Source organism: Gigantopelta aegis, chromosome 8, assembly GCF_016097555.1.
Source record: "Gigantopelta aegis isolate Gae_Host chromosome 8, Gae_host_genome, whole genome shotgun sequence".
NCBI classification, from domain to species: domain Eukaryota; kingdom Metazoa; phylum Mollusca; class Gastropoda; order Neomphalida; family Peltospiridae; genus Gigantopelta; species Gigantopelta aegis.
In genome coordinates, this window is record NC_054706.1 from 54,865,650 (window position 1) to 54,882,114 (window position 16,465).

Genomic DNA, 16,465 nt, shown 5'->3' on the forward strand with positions numbered 1-16,465 from the left:
ACTACTGACCTATTTAATGGTCTAACAAAGTATTACCTGAACAAAAATTATCTGATTTGTCCCTAAATGTACTTTATTCAACCATCTTCATAACCACCATACTCCATTTATTATAATGATATTTTGTAAAAATAATTGAATTATGGCAATGGTCCATAATTCAAAAACTAAAATTGCCGAGAGGGTTGACATGGATTTCACTCCATCAGGTTCAGTTAAGTTAATGCAATAGCTAGATTTGGTTTCCAACAATCAATGTAATTTTTATTTATTATCCATTTTTAGAGAAATAAGGTCCTTAAATCCGTGACAGTATGCCTTTAAAGTGCTGTATCACTATTTTATAAAATCTAGACATTTGGTATGTAAATATAATATGAAGTCTTCTGTAACAAATAAAAAGTTGAATCTATCAGCGTCCTTTCCTGTCAGATCCGTTTGTCGGTCTTCAAGTATAAATCTTCCTGTAAGGCAGATGAATACATCTAAGACTTCTGGTTCTCTACAATGGAGAGGTTGCCCACTGAAATAGAAACAAATACCAGTAACAAATAAAGTTTACCTGTTGATACATCTTTTCAGCTATTCATATTATACAGTGAATCCCCTCTAAACCGGACACCCTCAGGACCAAGTAAAATGTCCGGTATTATGAGGTATTCAGTTTTAGAGAGGTTAATTTCTATACCGATTTTTAATAAAGGACTGTGAAAATGTCGGTTTTGGAGGAATTCACTGTATATTCATATTATGATATAAAATGTATGATATTTTTGTATGTAGTTTGATCTTACAACTCATTGCATCTCAAGATACATTCTGTCATGGTCTTTTTTTTTAAATCTTAATTCTTTTGCTTGGGTCCTAATCTAGAATTGAAAAAGTAAAAGTACCTTCTCCCTTCCCAGAAGAAAGGGGATAAGTTTTATAAAAATCGGTGAAGTGAATATTTATCAGTACATGTAACTTTTCGCCATGTTCTGCATTTATTCGAAAACATTCTGAATTATACACTCAGTTCTAATTGTAATATTTCAATATTTCTGGTAATAATTTAAACAAAATAATTATATGTCAAAATAATTATATGTTTAATTAAAAACATGATATTATTAAATAGTTGATAATGTGTCATGTTAAAATGAAAGTAATAATTATAAGTAATAATTATAACTTTCTGGCATTACTGAAATGAATGTGGCTGAGAATTAACAATACTCGACAGCATGGTCACTGCAAACGGCATGATATGCATCAATGTACAGTCTGGCGCCAAAGTAATGGACTGACAAGGTGCCAAACAAGCTCTGACACTAAACTAGACCGGGTCTTGATGTCCATTGTGTGATTTTGTTTTTGAAACTGGATTAGGTCCAAAATACTACGGCAACTTTGACTTCTCACTAACATTGCTAGTTTCGTCAACAAGACTAGGGCCTGTCTACTGGGGTTTTTTTTTTAATTGAAGTGACATAACGGTTAAACCAGTGTTGGAAATGAGGACTCACATAGGTACACACTTCTTCTAAGTCATAATCGTTTAACTTGCCTCATTCTAAAACATAATTGCAATAAACAGGATTTAGCTCAGTCAGTTGAATACTCGCTTGAGGTGCTGCATCACAGGATCAAACAACCTCAGTGGAACCATTCAACTGATTATTTTTTTTCTTGTTCCAACCAGTGCACACAACTGGTCAAAGGTTGTGGTATGTGCTTTCCTGTCTGTGGGAAAGTGCATGTAAAAGATCCCTAGGAAAAATGTAGTGGGTTTCCTCTGATGACTACATGCCAGAATTAACATAATGTGTTTGACATCCAGTAGCCAACAAGTAATTAATCAATGTGCTCTAGTGGTGTCGTTACACAAAAAACGTTTAAAACTTCATTTCACTTGCCTCATTCTAAAAAATAATTGCAATAAACTTCTTTTCCCTTCCATCACCCAAGCATGGACCTGTCCTGAAACCCATTTCCATCATGAGAAATAATTACAAATCTTGAATTTAGCCATTTTCTTATTACTGTTCTCTTATTTCTGCCCACATACGTGTAGCTAAAATGGCCAAAACACCATGAATGTAGTTATAAAACAACCCACCTGATAGTTGATCAAGTGTCAGTGAAACTTCGAAAGGTTGTCCATCTTTGGAAAGAGCATCTAAAATAAAACAACATATATTTTTGCATACGGTACACTGCAATAGGCCTTTTTATGCATACAAATGTAGAAATCACATGTAATCAAGACTGTACTTAGCCTGAAGTAACTATGCAAGAAACTGAAATAACTAAAGAAGAAACTCAAAATAATGAAGGGAAAAATTGAATTAACTAAATGAGAAATAAATTGAAACAATACAATGACATGTCTCTACTGGGTCAAAAACATTTTCTTATCTCCTAAATGCAAGGGCCATAACTCTGTGAAAAAATGGGTAAATTGCCATGAAAGTTAAACTTGATCTCTAACAGTACAAATTAAAGCTATGTACAAATTTTATTTCAATATCCATAAATTTAGCATAAATTAACACCTGTTCAAAACTGTTAACAAATGTATTTTGCACATCACAGTATATGCATATGTATAAATATTAACTGGGCAAATTACACTAAAAAAATAGCGGTTGGCAGGTCTGTTTAGCTAAGCGTACTATCATTACACAAACTTGTACTTTCAAACAAGAGATAGAAATTCACGACTTACCATTACTTTTTTTTTTAAATTGGATGTTTTCATTTTTCATTAATACACAATGCCGTCCCTGTTTACATCTAAGTCAAATTCAACACTTATTGGTTTTCGCTAATCTAACTTTAAAACTCTTTCTGCTCTTTCACAAAATCTTGAAAAGAAGTTGTAACTAACATAAAATGATTCAAAATATCAGCTTACAGTGGTGGACTTCTTCTGTGTTATCAATGCTGATTGTGCTGCTGTTGATATTTTTCTGAACATAAAAAACGTTTTCCGATTTCGAAATAGACGAAGACCCTGGAGATAATCCTAAAATAAGAATATATATGATTAAAAAGAGTTGTCAACATTAGAATCTAAGAAAACATTTAAAATATTTTTTGTTAAAACATCTTTTCTTGTAAAAAGGGTTTCCAAAGTTACGTAACGTTAAAATCAATTTATGGTTAATGGATGAAATGAAAAAAAAAAAAAAAATGTGTGCTGTAGTCATTATCTATCTGTGAAAATGCATACAAATAGAGCTTTGGCATTCACATTTTTTAAAGCCAGTCTTAAATTAGGCCCCTAAAACACACCACAGCTGGGTCTGGGTCTGGGTCTGGTTCTGGCAAGTATGGTACCAGTCAAAAATGAAAGGCTGTGCATCGAATATGACAAAACACACTGTGCTGGTGCAAACTACAGATCTGGCAACAAACGACATAGAACATGCACTATATTTTTACACTGCCCATGGGCGTAGGAAGATGCTGGGAACACACACACACACATAAATACATGTATAAATATATAAAAACCATTGCTGCTGCTACAGGGGGGGGGGGGGGGCACACATGCCCCCCCCCCCCCCCCCCCCCCCTGCCAGTGCAAGCCGTATTTCAATTTTTTGTCTTAATAAACAACAGGAAAGATGTATATTAATCAAAGTAGGATTTTTGTTGGTGTTTATAGAAGAAAATATATCTACAGATGACCGCAGCTAATATATATGTATGTTTGAAAACTAAAGTACCCTAGGAAATAGAATAAAAATAATTTTCGTCAATTTCTTTCATTTTAAACTGACATGTAAATGTTTTGTAAATACCCATTCAATGATACTCTACCTAATTTAGCATTTACTTGTTTGGGCTCTCATTGATGTACAAGGTGGTGTTTACTCTTGAAATTAAACTAAAGATGTCAGTAAAAAGGTGATTTGTGACCTTTATTGGAACAGACTATAACACATTTTGACAGATATGTGTCAATTTCATTTACCCTTAAACAAACTATTAATTTAAAACTGCAAGTTAACTGATTATTTTGAATTGCAACATAAATTATTAATTATGACAAGCATATTTATTGAATATAAATTCAATATAAGTACATTAGAAATTTATACAATCTTGCAACAATTTAAAGGTGCCATATATCATAGTCATATGCGAGCTGTGATAAAGATTCTCCAATAAAAATTTATTTTCTACCAGTAGATAAAATTATTTCCTATTATCATTTATGGGCATATTTTTAAAGGTGTCTTCTTTAAATGTTAAATCAAAATTTTATTAAAAAAAAGATAAAAGATTTGCAATAGCTGTCATTGTGCAACATTGAGATAGTACCTTTAATACAGGTATAATGGATCACTCATAATGGTTCTTGACAGTTTTGCTCAATAGTTATTTATAAATGACTACAAATATTTTGTTTTAGAGAGGGATAGTGGTAAACCATCATCAGAAACAGTCCCTCACATATTGTAACGGTGTCGGCCTGGGACGTAGAAAATCCTATTTTGTGTAGTACCGGTTTGCCGAATTATGAATGTCCCGGGAAGTAGAAGGAACTAATTGGTTTACATGTTCTGCGTTGCAGTGTGAGCCGTGTTTTCTTTACCAACGAAATGAGAAGCGTTTATATTCTAGTATTACTGTTGGGGGTAGTAAATGAGCAGGCCTCCTGCCCTGGAATTGGTCACTGGCGAAGTCAGAGGCTAAGTCCGGGGTGGGCGTGCCTGAACCTCTGTGGATATGGGCACGTAAATAGAGTTCCCATCCCAATGAGCATGCGCTTGTGTATGTTTTCTTTTCTTTTCTTGTTATTTCTTCTTTTTCTCCTCAGTTTTGTTTTATTTCGCTTGTTTTGGTCTCTACTATTTTAATGCTTTATTGTCCTGGGTAGTATTTGTATATGTGTTTGATTATGCAGGCGCTTGTGCATCGCAATGAAATTGGCACATGCTGACCAAAATTCGTTATAGTCTGTTCCAATAAAGTGCACAAATCACCTGTTTACGGACATTTTTCTTTTAATTTCAATTCCAAACAAGTAAATGCTAAATTAGGTAGACTATCATTAAATAGATATTTACAAAATATTTAGTATGTAAGAAATAATCGACAAAAATCATTGTTATTCTATTTCCGACAGTACTATAGTAACTGTTGTTACAGACACAGACGTCAAAATATACCAGACCTTGTGACTTTGTCCACTCGCTAAACCCAGACCCAGCTTTGGTGTGTTTTGGGCCTTAGGAGTAGCACTCTTCCAGACTAACTAGAACAACTGACAGTGATTCACGGATGCATACAATGACCAATTTGTTAAAACTTCCTTTGGATTCTATCTTGTGTAGAAATTAGACCTTGCATGTTAATACTTTAGTTGTTCAGATTAATGTTTAAAATAGTCCATACAAAGACAAACAAGTCAGTAACAAGGTCTATATTATAAAACCATATACCTTTAGAATCCCCTGGTGGTCTTTTGTCTATCGGAAATCTGTTTTGGAGTTCAGTACCTAATGATGGTGTATTTTCAACTGAAACTAAAGCATACAAAAATATGTTTAACAATAAGTAATTATATTTGTCATGTGAAATAGAATAAATAAAATGCAGAATTGCCATAATGTTCTTCTTTTTGATCTGCGTCACATAACGATTAAACCAGTATTGGAAATGAGGTACACAATTCTCATAAATCATAATCGTTTCACTTGCCTCATTCTAAAAAATAATTGAAATAAACTTCTTTTTCCTTCCATCACCCATACATAGACCCTTCCTAAAACCCGTTTCCATCATGGCAAAATCTTGAATTTATCCATTTTCTTATTGCTGTTCTCTTCTTATTTCTGCCCACATAGCTAAAAAGACCAAAACGCCATGAATGTCGTCATAAAACACACACACAAACACACCCCTGATAGTTTATCAAATGGCGGTGTATATTTGAAAGGTTGTCCATCTTTGAAAGAAATAATACACATGATAAAAGTATAAGCCATGCTTTCAATTTAAAATAGTCTAGATGAAAATTAAAACAGAAAAACTTGAATGCTGGCAATGACAAAATGATTTATCGTTTAATTTTTTTCGATGTATTTTTAGGAGAATGATTTGACCCCCTTATAAACTTTTATTGCCACATTCTAGACGCCCCTGAATAAATTCCTGCAAATGTGTCTATAACTTACAGTAATTATTAACTCTTTTTCTGTTGTTAATGTTGATTTTGCAATCTGTGATGGATCCATTCACAGCCATGATGTTTTCCGATTCATTAATATGGAGAATTGTTTGACTGCCTGAAACAAGAACACCCATTAATCGTTAGTTAAAAGTTTGTTTTGTTTAAAAACAAAACTAGAGCACACTGATTTATTAAATCATTGGTTGTTGGATGTCAAACATTTGGTACTTATGACTTAGTCTAAGAGGGATCTTTTATATGCACTTTCCCACAGACAGCACAGCACATACCACGATATACCAGTCGTGGTGCACTGGTTGGGACGGTAAAAACCCCAATCGGAGAATGGTTCATGAACAGGAAGGAAATCTTTTATTTAACGACGCACTCAACACATTTTATTTACGGTTATATGGCGTCAGACATATGGTTAAGGACCACACAGATATTGAGAGGAAACCCGCTGTTCCCACTTCATGGACTACTCTTTTCGATTAGCAGCAAGGGTTCTTTTATATGCACCATCCCACAAACAATCCTACATACCACGGCCTTTGATATACTAGTCGTGATACACTGGCTGAAGCGAGAAATAGCCCAATGGTCCCACTGACGAGGATCGATCCCAAACCAACCGCACATCAAGCGAACACTTTACCACTGGGCTACGTCCAGTGACGTATCTACAGAAAATAGCGCCTATGGGTAATAATTATGATAATCAAAGACAGATCTTCATACATCTGAAGAAAATTCATTTTTCCCTATCTGAAGCAAAAATAAGGTCTGATACTGCATTAGTGGCCAAAATATTATTTAAAAAAAGAAAATTCAAATTCTTCCCACCATATATGATCGTACTGTGTCACGTGACTGGAAAGTTTGGCGATTCGATTCGACTCGACAACGAACAAACTTATTTCGATGTTATCATATGATGTTATTGTCGTAAACAAATATACGTTTACTAATACTAAGCATTATTTTAATCCTTTTGTTAATTTGGTAAATGTCGACAGCTGTTCGGTTTTCGGCGGTTGTATAATTTGCATTCGATAGTTCAGCTTGAATCGTTACTCAATAACAAGGCGACTTCTCATTGGCTGTAACCTATGAAAGCAGAATGTATTACAGTATCTGATTGTTGCATCGGTCTACAGGCTGGTAGGTACTGGGTTCGGATCCCAGTTGAGGCATGGGGTTTTTAATCCAGAGACCGACTCCAAACCCTGAGCGAGTGCTCCGCAAGGCTCAGTGGGTAGGTGTAAACCACTTGCACCGACCAGTGATCCATAACTGGTTCAACAAAGGCCATGGTTTGTGCTATCCTGCCTGTGGGAAGTCCAAATGAAAGATCCCTTGCTGCTAATCGGAAAGAGTAGCCCATGAAGTGGCGACAGCGGGTTTCCTCTCAAAATCTGTGTGGTCCTTAACCATATGTCCGATGCCATATAACCCTAAATAAAATGTGTTGAGTGCATCATTAAATAAAACATTTCTTTCTTTCTTTCCGATTGCTGCGGTATTATCAAAGGCAATTATAACCAAAGAGCCTGAGTAGTCCCTAGTAATCTATTTGTATGGATGTAAGCTTCTGAATACTGCTTGTCAACATTCACTGTCACACATGTACCACCGTTGGTGGTCTTATTTAGTTAAGCCGGTATGCTTAGGTAAATAACGAACTTTGTTTACCAAAATTGCTTTCTTTCCCGGTGTGCGAGGTAATCCTACCAATGGATTAGCGGCAACATAAAACTAATAATGAGTTAAACATGTCACTTGAGTATAAATCCTAATTAAACAAAAGTAAATTTCAGTTTTTGTGTTATTTATTTATGAGCCAACTGTCAAACAAAATGCCACCGAAAAATCGTTCTGCCTTAACTTTAGAACGAGTGCTGGAAAGTATTGGGGTATTGGAATTAACAAAGAAAATAAAACTGTTGCAGCAGTTAATAATGAGATTTTATAGTGAAATATGTTAGGGTCTCGATTGAATATTTTGGGACCTCTGTATAAAGGCCACCTGTCCATAACAGCCACTTTCTGTTGGTCCCTTGAGTGGTTGTTATATACAAGTTCGACTGTATATGAAAATATTATTTATATAATTATGTAAAACCACAGTGTAAGGAGCTGTGGGGAAAAGTACAATGCAATACAAATATCATGGTAAGTATATTTTGTACAGAAATCACATTTAAAATTAATTCAAGGTGGAATTTAAAAGATTTCAAAACATTTCTGTTGCCAAATATATCATTTGTGCACCGTCCCAATCATCTTGCTAAGTCGAAAAGATATACTGGTTAATATGATATTTGAAGTCACTGTAGGGAACACCAACACCGACATGGGGCAAATTCAAAGCAGACTTAATTGGCAGCAACATCTGCCTTTTTTTCGTTGCCCTTCATTCGATGTCACGATGAGACGTGACATCCGTATCACTGACAGATAAATCATGAACTGTATTACTGGATTCTTCACCTTTGATTTTACGGATCCTATTAAGTCACCAGAAATCCGGATCTTGTTAAAGATATTCAACAGAACCATTAAGAATGATTCGGGTAACAAGTCTTTTAAGAGTTGATAGTGTATTTCATCTGGTCCTAATGAAGTATCATGGGCTCTAAGTAGAGCTTCCTGCATCTCCTCCAAATCGAATTGCCTATATCGTCGGTCCGATGTCAGCAGTCGATCGGACATGAGCCGCTATCATCGGCAAATATTCCTACAGCGGCCCGCTTTTGGGCCGCCGTCGATTTAATTCGAAGGTGTAATATTTCCCGTGACTAGATATAATTTACCAGTGGATATAAATAATAATTATGTAGATATGTCTATATGTCCTTTGAATAATAATAATAATAAATATCTAATAAAAAAAACTGCCTGAAGCAGTCGCCGAAGAAGCAATGTTTCCTGTGACAAGATCGGACTAATTTACCAGCGGATTTAAATAATAATAATGTTGATATGTTTATACATTCTTTGGGTTAAAATAATAATAATAATAATAATAATAATAATAATTTTAAAAATAAACCATCCAATAAATATACTGCCTACAGTGGTCTGTCATCGGCCTGTCGTCTATTTCTATCGAAGCGGTGATGTTTCCTGCGACAAGATTAGACTAATTTATCAGCATGTTTAAATAATAATAATGTAGATATGTTATTTTCTTTCGATTAAATTTTTTTTAATTCTAACAAAAAAATTGCCTACATCAGCCCGCCATCTGTTGTAGTGGCGAATATATCGTATACCTCAGCATTTTCAGACGAAAAGTCAATAATTTGCTTTTCAGCTTTATTTTTGACATGTAAAAGCATCTGTACTGTAAGAAGAGTTATGAGAGAAATTGTCTGCCAATGCAATCTGTGTCATTTACAACCAAATGGTGAACTGTATTATTGGATTCTTTTCCTTTGATTTTACATGTCCTGTTCCAGACAGATTTTACAGATGTTTGAGAACTCAACACTCGGAGACATAATTTCTCCAAGATGATTCCTTACTCTTTCTGATAGCTTTACGAGCCTTTGCCCAAGCAATGTGATAAATATTCAGGTTATCCCTGGTAGGTTCGCGTTTGAGTCCTGTTTCGCGCTTTGATTGCATCTTTGCCAAACCTGTCAACCTTTAGGCAAGAGAAAGCAGGACACGTGTGCATTGAAAAAGCAGGAGATTTTGTCCAAAAGCAGGAAATGTTTTTAATTTACACAATTTAACCCAAAATCACAAGTTTTTTTATAATGTCATATATATACTTGTTAATCTTATATCTTGGCATTAAAAAAAATCAAATTAAAAATTAATTAATTTCAAAAATATATATTATTATTATATTTAAATATTATTATGATTCAATACATATTTTAAAAAATAACTTTTTAATCCAAAAATGTCAAGAACACGAACAAGAAATTAAAAACTTAATTAGTACATCTATGGTATTACACTTACAGGTTACGTTACACCATCGTTTATGGTTTGTGTACCTAAATATCTAAGACAAACTTATATAAATCTTATAAATTAATATTCAGTTTTTACTATTATGAAGAACAGAGGCGTGGTACTTATTTAAAATCATCATAACGATGCAATAAACATCGTATTTCAACATATCATAAGTAAAACCTCATTAATGACATCGTGTGAAATATACCGAAAGTATACCCATTTCCATGAGTAAGTATGTCAAACACAACATTTATTAATTGTACAAAAATAGTCTTGAAGTGTACTCTTGTCACCAACATTTTACTGCACAAACATACAAAACTAACTGATATCAGTATTGTTTGTATATAGCTAATTGGTCTTTTCATTGTATTGTTATCACATGTGACTTTAATATTGTGTGTACCGCTGTCAACTCTGGGCCTCAGTGGCGCAGTGGTTAAGCCATCGGATTACAGGCTGGCAGGTACAGAGTTCGCAGCCCGGTACCGGCTCCAACCCAGACCGAGTTCTTAAGGGCTCAATGGGTAGGTGTAAGGCCACTACACTCTCTTCTTTCTCACTAACCACTAACCAACTAATCCACTGTCCTGGACAGACAGCCCAGATAGCTGAGGTGTGTGCCCAGGACAGCATGCTTGAACCTTAATTGGATATAAGCATGAAAATAAGTTGAAATGAATGCATGGGCCAGAGCTGACCGCTTCAGACTCGTCATAGTTGCATTATGTAATCTAGTGGGAAGATGTTGTAGAAGTCAGAGGCATTATTAGAACAACATTGGATAGTTTTATATATGGGAACACTGAATGTCAATACACAGCCTGTTGAATTGGCGGCAACACGCTTCGTAGTCATTACGATGACCACAAACATTATAATAACACATCATTTTATAAACTCCATGTGCTTTCTTAACAATATATTCCACAATTCTCACTTCTACAAACGATAAACAGTCAGGACAATTCGGCCCCTTACATTCTCGGAAACCGAAATTAGCCGATGTTTTCCAAATGGAAAAAAAAAGGCGGAGTTACTTCCCTTATGTTATTTAAGCACAAAAGTAGATCAAATCTTTTTTTTTATGCTTACAAAAAAGTAATTTAACGGGAGATTTTTTCTTCTGCACAGGTTAGCGGGAGATTTGATCAAATACTGGGAGACATCTGCAGAATCCGGGAGGGTCTGATCTTTGCAAATTTCAATGAAACATGGTTTATTGAAACGCTTTGGTTCTGCCAAGTCTTAGGAATAGTTTTCTCTGCAATATCTTTCAAGATGGATGTGAACAAAGACACAGGATCATTGGCACCAGTCATTTAGTTTGGATTAGACAAAGTAAATTTGGCTAAACCATTTTCTTCTTTCTTTTTTGTAAATTTGTTAAATTAAATTGTTAACAGCAATATTTTGTCTTACTTCATCCATTTTAACCATAAGACTCGTATTGAAATAAAAAGCTATTGACAAAAGGCTTAAAATAAAAGTAAACAAAATCTGAACTTACTTTTGTCTAAGTTCCCATTAATTCTTTGTGGTCGCCTTACGGCCAACTCCGATTCTATAAATCCTTCTGGAATAATTAAAAAATACATTAACTCACAATCATATACAGACATTGCTAGCAAGTTGCAAACCGCAAGGATATAATCCGATATAACCATGAAAATCAAGATAAAGTGAAAATCAATAGAGGTATCGATTAAGAAAAAAGTGGTTACGCCATCGACATTATGGCTTACGGGTACTAGGTCCTCACTAGCTGGGACCCAGGATGTATCCGCTAGGTGTGAAGCTAATCCTGATCTGAAAATCAATACAGGAATTGGTAAGGAAGTGATTAAAGGAAGGAAATATTTTATTTAACGATGTACTCAACACATTTTATTTACGGTTATATAGCATCAGACATATGGTTAAGGACCACACAGATATTGCGAGAGGAAACCCGCTGTCGCCACTTCATGAGCTACTCTTTTAGATTAGCAGCAAGGGTTCTTTTATATGCATCATCCCACAGACAGGATACTACATTCCACGGACTTTAATTATTACACTAGCTGTGGAGCACTGGCTGGAACGAGAAACAGCCTAATGGGCCCACCAACAGGAATCGATCCTACCACTGAGCTACGTCCCTCCCCCCTACCCCCAGCAAAAAAATACTCATCGGCTATTGGGCGTCACAAATGGTAAGTACAGTCGAACTTGGTCTTACGGGCACCTCTATATAATGGCCACCTGCCCAGAAAGGCCACCCTGAAACTCCCAACGCATTTCTTTATTTGACCTCTATAGAACGGCCACCTGTCCAACGCTGCCAACAGCCACTATTTTTCAGCAAAAATAAGGTCTGATACTGCATTAGTGGCCAAAATATTATTTAAAAAAAGAAAATTCAAATTCTTCCCACCATATATGATCGTACTGTGTCACGTGACTGGAAAGTTTGGCGATTCGATTCGACTCGACAACGAACAAACTTATTTCGATGTTATCATATGATGTTATTGTCGTAAACAAATATACGTTTACTAATACTAAGCATTATTTTAATCCTTTTGTTAATTTGGTAAATGTCGACAGCTGTTCGGTTTTCGGCGGTTGTATAATTTGCATTCGATAGTTCAGCTTGAATCGTTACTCAATAACAAGGCGACTTCTCATTGGCTGTAACCTATGAAAGCAGAATGTATTACAGTATCTGATTGTTGCATCGGTCTACAGGCTGGTAGGTACTGGGTTCGGATCCCAGTTGAGGCATGGGGTTTTTAATCCAGAGACCGACTCCAAACCCTGAGCGAGTGCTCCGCAAGGCTCAGTGGGTAGGTGTAAACCACTTGCACCGACCAGTGATCCATAACTGGTTCAACAAAGGCCATGGTTTGTGCTATCCTGCCTGTGGGAAGTCCAAATGAAAGATCCCTTGCTGCTAATCGGAAAGAGTAGCCCATGAAGTGGCGACAGCGGGTTTCCTCTCAAAATCTGTGTGGTCCTTAACCATATGTCCGATGCCATATAACCCTAAATAAAATGTGTTGAGTGCATCATTAAATAAAACATTTCTTTCTTTCTTTCCGATTGCTGCGGTATTATCAAAGGCAATTATAACCAAAGAGCCTGAGTAGTCCCTAGTAATCTATTTGTATGGATGTAAGCTTCTGAATACTGCTTGTCAACATTCACTGTCACACATGTACCACCGTTGGTGGTCTTATTTAGTTAAGCCGGTATGCTTAGGTAAATAACGAACTTTGTTTACCAAAATTGCTTTCTTTCCCGGTGTGCGAGGTAATCCTACCAATGGATTAGCGGCAACATAAAACTAATAATGAGTTAAACATGTCACTTGAGTATAAATCCTAATTAAACAAAAGTAAATTTCAGTTTTTGTGTTATTTATTTATGAGCCAACTGTCAAACAAAATGCCACCGAAAAATCGTTCTGCCTTAACTTTAGAACGAGTGCTGGAAAGTATTGGGGTATTGGAATTAACAAAGAAAATAAAACTGTTGCAGCAGTTAATAATGAGATTTTATAGTGAAATATGTTAGGGTCTCGATTGAATATTTTGGGACCTCTGTATAAAGGCCACCTGTCCATAACAGCCACTTTCTGTTGGTCCCTTGAGTGGTTGTTATATACAAGTTCGACTGTATATGAAAATATTATTTATATAATTATGTAAAACCACAGTGTAAGGAGCTGTGGGGAAAAGTACAATGCAATACAAATATCATGGTAAGTATATTTTGTACAGAAATCACATTTAAAATTAATTCAAGGTGGAATTTAAAAGATTTCAAAACATTTCTGTTGCCAAATATATCATTTGTGCACCGTCCCAATCATCTTGCTAAGTCGAAAAGATATACTGGTTAATATGATATTTGAAGTCACTGTAGGGAACACCAACACCGACATGGGGCAAATTCAAAGCAGACTTAATTGGCAGCAACATCTGCCTTTTTTTCGTTGCCCTTCATTCGATGTCACGATGAGACGTGACATCCGTATCACTGACAGATAAATCATGAACTGTATTACTGGATTCTTCACCTTTGATTTTACGGATCCTATTAAGTCACCAGAAATCCGGATCTTGTTAAAGATATTCAACAGAACCATTAAGAATGATTCGGGTAACAAGTCTTTTAAGAGTTGATAGTGTATTTCATCTGGTCCTAATGAAGTATCATGGGCTCTAAGTAGAGCTTCCTGCATCTCCTCCAAATCGAATTGCCTATATCGTCGGTCCGATGTCAGCAGTCGATCGGACATGAGCCGCTATCATCGGCAAATATTCCTACAGCGGCCCGCTTTTGGGCCGCCGTCGATTTAATTCGAAGGTGTAATATTTCCCGTGACTAGATATAATTTACCAGTGGATATAAATAATAATTATGTAGATATGTCTATATGTCCTTTGAATAATAATAATAATAAATATCTAATAAAAAAAACTGCCTGAAGCAGTCGCCGAAGAAGCAATGTTTCCTGTGACAAGATCGGACTAATTTACCAGCGGATTTAAATAATAATAATGTTGATATGTTTATACATTCTTTGGGTTAAAATAATAATAATAATAATAATAATAATAATAATAATTTTAAAAATAAACCATCCAATAAATATACTGCCTACAGTGGTCTGTCATCGGCCTGTCGTCTATTTCTATCGAAGCGGTGATGTTTCCTGCGACAAGATTAGACTAATTTATCAGCATGTTTAAATAATAATAATGTAGATATGTTATTTTCTTTCGATTAAATTTTTTTTAATTCTAACAAAAAAATTGCCTACATCAGCCCGCCATCTGTTGTAGTGACGCGAAACATTTTTGGAATATATCGTATACCTCAGCATTTTCAGACGAAAAGTCAATAATTTGCTTTTCAGCTTTATTTTTGACATGTAAAAGCATCTGTACTGTAAGAAGAGTTATGAGAGAAATTGTCTGCCAATGCAATCTGTGTCATTTACAACCAAATGGTGAACTGTATTATTGGATTCTTTTCCTTTGATTTTACATGTCCTGTTCCAGACAGATTTTACAGATGTTTGAGAACTCAACACTCGGAGACATAATTTCTCCAAGATGATTCCTTATTCTTTCTGATAGCTTTACGAGCCTTTGCCCAAGCAATGTGATAAATATTCAGGTTATCCCTGGTAAAATAACATTCATCAAAAACTAAGTACACTGTATTTATAAAATATTAAGCCCTATATAGACCCTTCCCATGACAGGGCACTTTTCATGCAGCGAGAATCAGAACTACAGACATATGTTTGTAGATTAAACAAACTTAGGCCCGATTTCTCGTTGATGGTTTAAGCTCGATTCACAATTTAAACTCGGTTTAAGAAAGTATCAACCGCTCATTTCATTTCTCGTTGCGGATCAAATTTGAATCATGGATCAAAATCCTTTTAAACCAAGTTCAAGTTAAACGTCCAATATCGGGCGTTTAAGAGCTTGATCCATACAAATATGGCGTACTCGACGTTGACGATATGGAAATAATGCTAGAAAATAGGCGAATATTCAACATACCTCGTGTTTTTAGATTACCGTTTAACCCATTTGATGTATACAGTGACGAAGAATCTCTGCAGCGGTTGCGTTTTACCAAAGAAGGTGTGCATAACTTGGAAATAATGTTTCGTAATCAATTACAATGTATAAAGAGGGGTCATAACATTACACTTACGCAAGAACTATTGGTCGCGTTGAGGTTTCTTGCAACAGGATCGTTTCAAATAGTATGTGCAGATTTAATTTCTATGAGTATAGTAAGTGCAAACTGTGCTATCTGTCGCACCATTTTAGTCACTGCTGCATGACACAGGGAATACATCAAATTCTTATCTGGAGACCAGATAGATTTTACGAAACAAAACATTTTTCAACAGCAGTGTGTGTGTGTGTGTGTGTGTGTGTGTGTGTGTGTGTGTGGGGGGGGGGGGGAGAGATAAAATATTATTTTTGAAATTCAATACGAAACCATTCCTATCATGTTATGCTTTAGAGTACCTTTCCAAAGATCTGTAACACATGCGTTTAGCATAATTATTTACCTCATAAGGTCACATGTAAGTTTATAACAATTCGCAATTAGAAAATTGGTCATAAATGTTTTAACATCTTGTTATAAAGTGTTTTTTATTACTTGAATATGCTTTAATGAGTTACTAAAATGTTAGGGTTTTTTCTGTCCCACGACTGGTATAGACAAAGGCCATGGTATGTGCTGTCCTGTTTGTGGGAAAGTGCATATAAACATATCTTGCTACTAATGGAAACTGTA

At 35.4% G+C, this 16,465-nt stretch overlaps 1 protein-coding gene across 2 annotated transcripts in view; it reads right to left on the reverse strand.

Moving 5' to 3' along the window:
• Positions 1-258: 258 nt before the first annotated feature.
• The window catches only part of LOC121378573, a 32,060-nt gene continuing 15,853 nt past the window's right edge, over positions 259-16,465 (reverse strand). Inside the window, exons 4-9 of one of the 2 annotated variants that reach the window (XM_041506818.1) lie at positions 11,658-11,720; positions 6,174-6,284; positions 5,439-5,522; positions 2,900-3,010; positions 2,102-2,161; positions 259-523 (exon numbers count right to left, since the gene is read on the reverse strand). In XM_041506818.1, coding sequence (XP_041362752.1) covers positions 486-523; positions 2,102-2,161; positions 2,900-3,010; positions 5,439-5,522; positions 6,174-6,284; positions 11,658-11,720 — 467 coding nt within the window. In that variant the 3' untranslated portion in view covers positions 259-485. Of the gene's footprint in view, positions 524-2,101; positions 2,162-2,899; positions 3,011-5,438; positions 5,523-6,173; positions 6,285-11,657; positions 11,724-16,465 lie in introns of both variants that reach the window. The other variant, XM_041506817.1, reaches the window with a different exon arrangement.